Here is a 10,188-nt window from a genome sequence, read left to right on the forward strand (position 1 = left end):
CAACACTAGAGACGGCTAACAATCTTCTCTCTAGCTCAACACTAGAGACGGCTAACAATCTTCTCTCTAGCTCAGTACTAGGGACGGCTAGCAATCTTCTCTCTAGCTCAACACTAGAGACGGCTAGCAATCTTCCCTTTAGCTCAACACTAGAGACGGCTAACAATCTTCTCTCTAGCTCAGTACTAGGGACGGCTAGCTATCTTCTCTCTAGCTCAACACTAGGGACGGCTAGCTATCTTCTCTCTAGCTCAATACTAGAAACGGCTAGCTATCTTCTCTCTAGCTCAACACTAGGGATGGCCAGCTATCTTCTCTCTAGCTCAGCACTAGTGACGGCTAGCAATCTGAGGGTCGCGGGCTCGAATCCCCGTCACACCAAACATGCTCGCCCTTTCAGCCGTGGGGGCGTTATAATGTGACGGTCAACCACACTATTCGTTGGTAAAAGAGTAGCCCAAAAGTTGGCGATGGGTGTTGATGACTAGCTGCCTTCCCTCTAGTCTTACACTGCTAAATTAGGACTTAATCACGTGGTCCAGAAAACCGTTGAAATTGTTTCGTTCAAATTGCTTTCGTGCTTTTGGTGTACTGTAGCAGATAGTATCTACTTTGCCCGCAGGAATGTTGCTGCAAGTTAGAACACTGTATAGAAACAGGTCATCGACTGCAATATCCTTCGCTGAACGAGTAGATGATATCTAGAAGTTAGTCTTTGTATGAACAAACAAAGGTGAAATGGGCAGCAATTGCCTAGTTCAGCATGATACTTTTGGGAAAAGTCTTGAAGAACTGACCTACAAAAGTAACACAGATGGAAAGAATAACTTTTCGACAGACTTCCTTCTTTAGATTAATTTGCACCAGTTTTTGCAGGGATTTATATACTATCCGTGAGTACTGAGGTGGACGCGAAGTGATTGATTAATGATTTCTGGAACGTGATAGGGGAAATAGTGATGATTTGAGCAATGGTAACTACAAACTCTTCTGATCTGCAGGCCTCCGTTAAGCGAATGGTTTAATAATGTTGATGTAGAAAGATTCTTTGATTCTTCTTATTTTCAGTTCAATTCAATTCAATTTTATTCACATACTAGATAATACAACGTGTTATAAATAAGTAATAATTTGTGTTACAATCAATCTAGTATATGAAAATGAGACACAAAAAGAAACGGAATGCTTACACAAGAAAAAGTATTAATAATTAAGAAAAAAAGAAACATATATATAAATACATAAAACTTGCAGTATGTAAAACATTTGATACCTCTAACAAGCAATAGTGTCATAATATTTTTACTCAACTATAAGAATAACTAAATAAACCATATATTTAAAAGATAATGTATGAAACATACCTTAAGCGTTTTAAAGAGTTCATTTCTGTTATATTATTAGGTATTGCATTCCAAGTTGTTAACCCCTACAAAAGCTATTGCACAATAACCTTTTAAAAGTGGTAAATGTAAATCAGCATTAATTCTTGTATTATGACAAAGGATGTTCTTGTTATTTTTTAAATTGAAGACTTGATATATTAATTAATTAATTTTTTATCATAATCATAAATCTTAATTTACCTCATAAATGTTTAATAATTGGTATTTATGAAATAATTGACACACAGAATACTGATAGCTTAAACCCAAAATTATTGTCATATATCTTTTTTGAAGAAGCAACAAAGGGTTTATATTATATTCTGATGAATCTCCTCATAAGTATTTACATATATTAAATATGAATATAGAAAAACTATAATATAAAGTTATGAAACATTTCATATTAATTAATATTTTTATTTTGTTTACTATTCCAAAATATCTTGCAATTATTTTTCTAATAGTTACTTGCTGGGACCAATTTATCATCAATTATAATACCTAAAACCTTTGCTGATGAACATATTTCAAGCAATATTCTATATATATATGATTACTTCTTTACTGTAAATACTTTTACTTCTATTGTGAAAAGGATAAATTTAGTCTTTTCAAGACTTACAAACGGATCACTATCACTGAAACAATAATATATCTAATAACAAATTAACAATTTCAAGTAAAGACCCTAAATTTTTATCAAGAACTAAAATTATATTATCCTCTGCAAATAAAATCTGCGTTTCGTCAAATAAAAAATCTGACATGTTATTAAAATATAATAATAACAACAATGGTCCCAGAACAGATCTCTAAGAAACATCTCTTGTATTCATTAATTCATCAAAATATTTGTTATCGATATTAACTACTAAAATTCTATTTTTTAAATAACTCTCTAACCAATTATATATTTTACCACTTATTCCTGTATTGTATATTTTGAAAAATAACTGATTTATGCAATCAAATGCTTTAGATAAGTCTTAAAAACACTGCTATAGCAAATTCGTTTTTCTCCATTTTATCGATAATACTTTCACATAAAACATGAATAGCTTGTTGTGCCGATTTGTCCATATGAAAACCACACTGAGGTTCAGACAATAGATCATATTCATTAACAAAATTCGAAATTCTACAGTAAATTGATTTTCATAATATTTTTTTAGAATATACTGAATATAGTTATTGGTCTATAATAATCAATTTCTTCATTATCTCTCCTTTATAAATACTGGTATTAATTTTGCCTTTTTCAAATAATCTGGAACTATGTCATTTTTAAAACTTAAATATTTAAATATTGGTATTAATTTTGCCTTTTTCAAAGATTCTGAAACTATTTCATTTTCAAAACTTAAATATTTAAATATTGGTATTAATTTTGCCTTTTTCAAAGAATCTGGAAATATTTCTTTTTCAAAACTTAAAATATTTAGATATGAATGACAACTCACCATAGTCACATACAGGAAATATATTGATAGATATTTACATTTCCAGTCTTATCTACCACCAACCTTCTGTTAACTGCAGCATTATAAAGTGTTTGAATAACAGAGCTAAAAAACATCTGAGACCAAAACTCCAACAAATCCGAACGCCGACACGTCATACAGTACTTTAAACTGAACGGATACCACGATAGTTTCATCACTAATAGCATGACGAACATAAAGATACAAACTTATATAACAGACGAGAAAAAAACGAGACCAACACTGCTTACCTCTCTTACATGCTAAACCTAAGTGATGAGATAAAGTGTAGTTTAAAAAGTTCAACATTGGTGTCATCTGGAAGTCTTACAGAACACTCAGATCTAGCTTTGCCAGAACTAGACAAAGAACATCAGATGAGAAACCCAAAAACGCCATTTATTAAATACCGTGTTTCTGTAAACAGACTTATATTGGAGAAACTGGGAGATATTTTGGGGCAAGAATAAAGAACATAAAGACTGCACAATACTGATGAAGACACAGAGCATACCATGTTGACTGGACATAAAATAAACTGTGACAGTTACACACTTATCAATTCAGATAGATTGTGGGAAATAAGAAAATTCAAAAAATATTTCTACATCAACACATTAACACGATGAAATCACTGCTTAATACTCGGGCCTAGAAATCAGCAGTTTGTAGTTACCATTGGTCAAATCATTTATTCCACCAAACACGCACGAGAACCACCAACCAATCACGTCACGTCCACTTCAATTCTCTTGATATAGCATCGGTGCAAGCTGACCCGAAGAAGAAATAAGGAAGATTTTCGAGACGTCGTCCTTTCCATCTCTGGTACTTTTGTAGATTAGTCCTCCAAGACTTTTTTCTGTAAGTATCACGCTGAACTAGCGCAGAAACCCTCAAGTAGTTTTGCGCTAAATTTAAAAACAAAACAAACGAACTTCTCAATTTTCCTGATCGATCTTCCCGTTGTAAAGCAGACTTATGTCATACTTGAGCGGAAATAGATTGCCTTGCAAATACCACAAACTGACACGAGGCACGGAGAAGACACAAGACCCTCGGGGGTTACAAGAGTGATCGGATCCAAACTCCAATCTGTGTCACCCCCCGGGGGGATAAGGGTACATGCCAGGTTTAGTAACATACGGTCCAGCGGCTCGTCGTTTATAAACGGCCGCAAAAAAAAAGTTAAAAGATAAACCACACCGTTATCGAAACAAATATTTAAACCCATTTGCATTTCTTTCCATTTCAATATAGGTTTTTATAAAAGTTTTTGTAATATCCCATCAAGAGTTTTTGATATATCTAAGAAACAGAGTACATGGTATTATCATTAACATAATAATTTATTTAATTAATCAATTGAGTGCATCTTCTATATTCACACTTTTCCGAATTGAAAATTTAAGAAAAATCTTGACATTTTATAACTCTTTTTTTTATTACGTTTTCAATAATTGTTAAATTAACTGGTCGGTAATTATTTACATTATTTTCACAACCTTCTTTACCAACTTAACACCAAGTCTGCTTTATGTGGTGTTGGTGTAAAGTAATTCTGGAGTTTATAGGTTGAAATCGCATGCCTTATCTGAGGATAGTTTCCTTGTGCTATTTTTAACCATTCTTGATCTCAGTAACACTTCCTTTACGGGAATATAAATAATCTCTTTGTTTTATAGTGTAGGTTATTACTAAAGGTGTGGGGGGATACAGCAATACGATACGATAATCGTATTGTGAAGCCGTGATACGATTCATGTATCTTTACGAAATGTGGCAAGCTTTCAGTAAACATTATAAGTATTTTGTACAGGAAAAAAACATAATTTTTGATAAAGTATTTTTGCTAAAACTTAATGATTCAATAAAGGAAGATCAGTATTGAGTACTACGTGTTGTCTTAATTGCTTTTATCAAAAACATTACATGTAAAGTAACATAATAAATTAATAATAACAAAAATAGATAGACATATATGAACTTTATGTTATTTTACTTCTCTTGCCAGCTACCATTTAGTTGATCAAACCTGAGAATTTGAAAAAGCACTGTAAGGTGTGAAGTACTTAAATAAGACAATGTTAGTAATATAGATAATAAATTACAGACAAGACTGTCAAACTTTGTAACAAACCGTTGGCAAAACTTCTGTATCTAGATGCGTATCGTATCGACTACTATGATGAGATACACATCCCTAATTATTCGGTGGCGAAGGTTGTGTTTTCACACTTGTGTTGTCAGCACGACCTCTCGGAAAAGACTGAATGGATTTGGACGAAAGCTAGTATACATTTGGACCAATGACCCAACCACGAAAAAAAAAGCATTATCTGTTAAAATGGGGACCGATTTTTACACTATTTGTGTTCTATAACTCAATCAAAAATGATTGGATTTTGGTGAAACTCGGTGGACATATGTAGAATATTATTCCTCATTGTCCAGCCAAAAATGGTCCGTGTCCGTTGATAACTACGGACACATTTTCCTGTTTTTGAGGGCCAAATATAATCAGAGCTGTGTAGTGAAAGTATGCGCTCTAATGTGTGCCCATCTAGTATTCATGTAGTTTTATTAATCATGTGATTTGTGAGTGATATATTCCTGTTTGTTTCAATTACAGAGAACCAGTAATACCTTGAAGTGGGGACCGATGTGCCTTACTATACCTACAATAAAGGTAAGACGTTTTTATATTATTTTGTGTGAAATAAGAAAAGACTCTCCATAATTTCTCAAACTTATTGTAAAGACATTAATTTATTAATTTTGTCGTCTTATGACATCAACTATATTTTGTATTATTAATACTGACCGTTGCATTGTCGTCTTATGACATCAACTATATTTTGTATTATTAATACTGACAGTTGCAAGTGTGCCTGAGAAACAAATTACAGAGTTTGACCGAAGTAATATATGTTGATATGTAGAGTAAAACATTAGTATTTTACTATGTATCACCTTGGTAGTTAATAGTCTAATACCTTAGTAAGTACCCATGCTAAACTTTATTAATTCATTGTGTAATTCCACGGTAAATTACTGTGCATCACCTCAGTATTTGTAGTATAATATCGTAGTAATTAACCGTGTCAGATCTTACAAATTTATTGTGTAATTGCGTAATAATTTACTGTGTACCACCTTAGTCTAATGTCCTAGCAATTAACTGTGCTATACAGTGGAATGTTTCATTATATGTAATACTGTAGCCAGTAGCCGTGTAATACCTTATTAGTTTTCGGTAGAATGTGTCACTGTAGTGCAATACTGCAGTTATTAACAGTGTAATACCTTATCAATTTTCAGTAGAATGTGTCACTGTTGTGCAATACTGCAATCATTAACCGTGTAATATCTTATTAATTTTCAGTAGAATGTGTCACTGTTGTGCAATACTGCAATCATTAACCGTGTAATACCGTATTTATTTTCAGTGGAATATGTCATTACAGTGCAATACTGTGGCCATATTCGTGAACTGTTTGTTGTTAAGCTAGAACATTTACATAACTTAGTTTGCAACTATGAGTAGGACTTTTTCGTTAAGTCTGTTTAGCTACATTTATTCGTTTCTTGGCCCTGCATGGCCAGGTGGTTAGGGCGCTCGACTCGCAATTTGAGGGTCGTGGGTTCGAATCCCCGTCACACCAAACATGCTCGCTCTTTCAGCCGTGGGGGCGTTATAATGTTACGGTCAATTCCACTATTCGTTGGTAAAAGAGAAGCCCAAGAGTTGGCGGTGGGTGGTGATGACTAGCTGCCTTCCCTCTGGTCTTACACTACTAGATTAGGGACGGCTAGCGCAGATAACCCTCGTGTAGCTTTGCACGAAATTCAAAAACAAACAAACTATTATTCGTTTCTGAACATTTCAACGCAGAGCTCGACTTTGCTTAGAAAAAGAAACCAAAGTATAACATTGATATACTTACTGATTTCTTAGAAGTATGATTCTGTTTTGTTTTAATACAAGAAATAAAATGTTTTAGTAATCTAATTCTTCCGTTGCTTTTAAACGTTGTTATATACTTTCTACTATAAACGTGCTGTTATAAGTTGATCTTACAGAAATACACACAGACAGGAAGACGCATGTAAATGAATGCGGCATTCTCCCCCTGATTAAATCATGTTAATCATGATTCAAACAAGAAAAACGCAACGCTAAAGAAGACTATCGAACGTGGGCGCCACAGATGTTATACAAACAAATAATTTAGCTGTAATTAGTTTCCAGAACAAACTAATAACAAAAAGTTCCAACGTTTTTCAGCAAACAAAAGTAAACTGGACCGATTGAATTACATAGAGATTCAGTCTTACAAATTCAGATCTCTGCTACAAGAATGGCAAAACAAGTATTTGATCAATTCACTTCTAAAACCTCATCACTCCTATAGTATCTTTGCGGAATCAGGATGGTTTACCTAATGAATTAATATATTTTTAAAAAAGATTAAAGCGAGGTTTGCCTTTAAAAACTGAATTGACGTTTGTTTTAACAACGCAAGAATCCGGGTTTCGATGCCCGTGGTGGGCAGAGCACAGATAGCCCATTGTGTAGCTTTGTGCTTAATTACAAACAAACAAACTTGTTTTTAAAAGATTAAAGCGATTTGGCTAATTTATAACTTTTCTATAGCAGCTTGTTTTAAACAAATTAAGTTCAGCATTCTATTAATATTCGTTATTATGTTTTACAAATGAAGAACCTTTCAAAAATAGTACTTTCGTTAGTAAGGGTCGTCACATTCGACCTCGGTTAGTATCCGCCCCCGAGAAATGTAAAATACCATTCCACACTTAGAAAATCTCTTACAGCATCTTATTTTATTCAATAGATTTTTCTGATAAAAATACCTAATGTTTTTAGCTCAAATTTCGAATCACATCGTTATTTATTTTCAAGGATAGCTTGTGTATCGAACCGGATTTCCGCAATTTTTCACAAAGCATCTACTGTGTTTGCACAAGATTTTCTATAAAGTTTTCCTTGCGAATTTCTCATCGCAGTAGATTCACAATTCATCGCGTTAAATGTGGTGAATTTCTATAAATTTTGTGAAAACATTGTTTGTTTGTTTTTAATTATGCACAAAGCTACACAAGGGCTATCTGTGCTCTGCCCACCACGGGTATCGAAACCCGGTTTCTAGCGTTTTAAGTCCGCAGACATACCGCTGTGCCACTGGGGGGCCACATTGTTTATAAAAACGTAAGGTAGCAACTGTTATGTAAGCATATTTGTTTTTGAATTTCGCGCAAAGCTACACGAGGGCTATCTGCACTAGCCGTCCCTAATTTAGCAGTGTAAGACTAGAGGGAAGTCAGCTAGTCATCACCACCCACCGCCAACTCTTGGGCTACTCTTTTACAAACGAATAGTGGGATTGACCGTCACCCACGGCTGAAAGGGAGAGCATGTTTGGTGGGAGGGAGATTCGAACCCGCAACCCGCAGACTGCGAGTCAAGCGCCCTAAACACCTGGCCATGCCAGGCCGTAAGCATATTTACTACCCTGTATTATGTGTTGGTCATTTCAAACTTTTATATACGTGTTAAGCCTAACAAACAAACAAAATCATCTGACATAAAATGTTTTTAGTCTGCTTCATTGAGTACTTTTCATTTTAACGTCCGTTAGAAGGAAGATAAGCTCAAAAAGCTAGTCTGATTGCCGTTAAACGTGTTGTAAACTGATTTCAATAATCATATCGGTAGTATGAGAATTTAGAAGCTTATAACGTTGTTCTCTTGTTAACATTCAACAGAACTCAACAAAATATCATCTTACTAACCTCGCAATCTGTATCATCATATCACAGCGGAAGTTAATATTACTGCTGCCTTCTGTCATGGTTAAAGGAACTGTTTCAAAGAATCCGACCTATCGGTAAATATCGTAACTATACAATCAAGTACAAGAGAGCGAAATCTACCGCCGTTTTTTCATTGATTTCAATATTCGGATTTAATGTAAATTTATTTTTTCTCAATTACAATAAGCAACATGTATCTGAAACGACCCTGTAATAAATTGTGTATATTTGCTGATCCTTTAACTATTCTATGATGTTAATTGTTTAAGAAAGCTAACCTGTTCCCCGTTCTGGGAAATGGGAAATTAAATAAGCAGTGTAGCATACAAGGTATTTATTATAACTACTGATTTTCTTAAGGTATTGGAATCAAATATATAAAAAGAAAAATTAGCAATTAACAGATAACTATAAAGGAAGTTATTCCAACATTTATTTATTTAATTTTTGACAGAATTTCTTTCTTTTCTTGTTAAGCAAAAAGCTTTGCCCACCACGAGTATTGAAACCCAGTTTTTAGCGTTATAAGCTTTCAGTCTTACTTAAGAGCCACTAGGGGATATTTTGACACATATTCCTGTTTTTATCGATTTTTGTGTATGGAATGTTCGAATTTTGCTACCTTTTTTTCATAAATATTAATTTCATAAAACTTGCGAAAACGGTTATAACAGTATATAGAAATATTAAGAACAACTGTTTCTCTCCCCCCCCCCCATCGCTCATGTAATTGAAATGTTATATATCTCCCCTCTTTTTGAATGTGTAGATCGAATATAACAAAAAAAAGCTAGAGAGCTATAATGCTATATAAATTTACAGTGCTAAAATCAGGGGTTCGATTCCCCTCGGTGGACACAGCAGATAGCCCGATGTGGCTTTGCGATAAGTAAACACACACACACACTGAATTAGAAGTTAAAAAATATACAAGATCAAAGTCAATTGTTCAGATATAGAGCTTAATTTTAATCTTATGCTTCTGAAAAGTGGATAAAAAAATGAGTCATTCATTCGTTAGCGTAGCTCGAGGTGTGAGATCGTAAAGTACAACAACTCAAGTGCTATAAGCCACTCCTCCTTACCTTCATTTTGTTATCGTTCTAACACCCTTCATCAAACAAACATTTCTGAGTTATTTGTATCACAACGCCTTGATAACGAACACAGTATTCATTTGACGTTATACAACTAATACAGAAAGACTTGGATTATAAAAACGTGATAACGTACGAGTTTTGTATAAAAAAAAATGTGCATGTGTGAAACCTATATCTAATGTGAGTTTTTTGTATAGCGTTTTCTTGATATTTTGAAACTCTACAACAATGTAGTAGCAACGTTCAGTCATCGATATTTTTACTCCGAAACTGACTCATTCATTTAAACCTAAAGTCTCGCATATTGATATCAGATCAAGTTCTTTTTTTTTTTGGTAATGTTGCGATTTTTTCTTAAAATGTATTGATAGATTCTAACTTAAT

The 10,188-nt window shown here is 33.7% G+C and overlaps 1 protein-coding gene across 1 annotated transcript in view; it reads left to right on the forward strand.

Annotated features, from left to right (window-relative positions):
- The first annotated feature begins 5,506 nt into the window (after nt 1–5,506).
- The window catches only part of LOC106464503 (high affinity cAMP-specific and IBMX-insensitive 3',5'-cyclic phosphodiesterase 8B-like), an 80,227-nt gene continuing 75,545 nt past the window's right edge, over nt 5,507–10,188 (forward strand). Inside the window, exon 1 of the mRNA XM_022392239.1 lies at nt 5,507–5,558. Coding sequence (XP_022247947.1) covers nt 5,532–5,558 — 27 coding nt within the window. The 5' untranslated portion in view covers nt 5,507–5,531. The remainder of the gene's footprint in view (nt 5,559–10,188) is intronic.

This window comes from Limulus polyphemus, unplaced genomic scaffold (genome assembly GCF_000517525.1).
Source record: "Limulus polyphemus unplaced genomic scaffold, Limulus_polyphemus-2.1.2 Scaffold1670, whole genome shotgun sequence".
Lineage (NCBI taxonomy): Eukaryota > Metazoa > Arthropoda > Merostomata > Xiphosura > Limulidae > Limulus > Limulus polyphemus.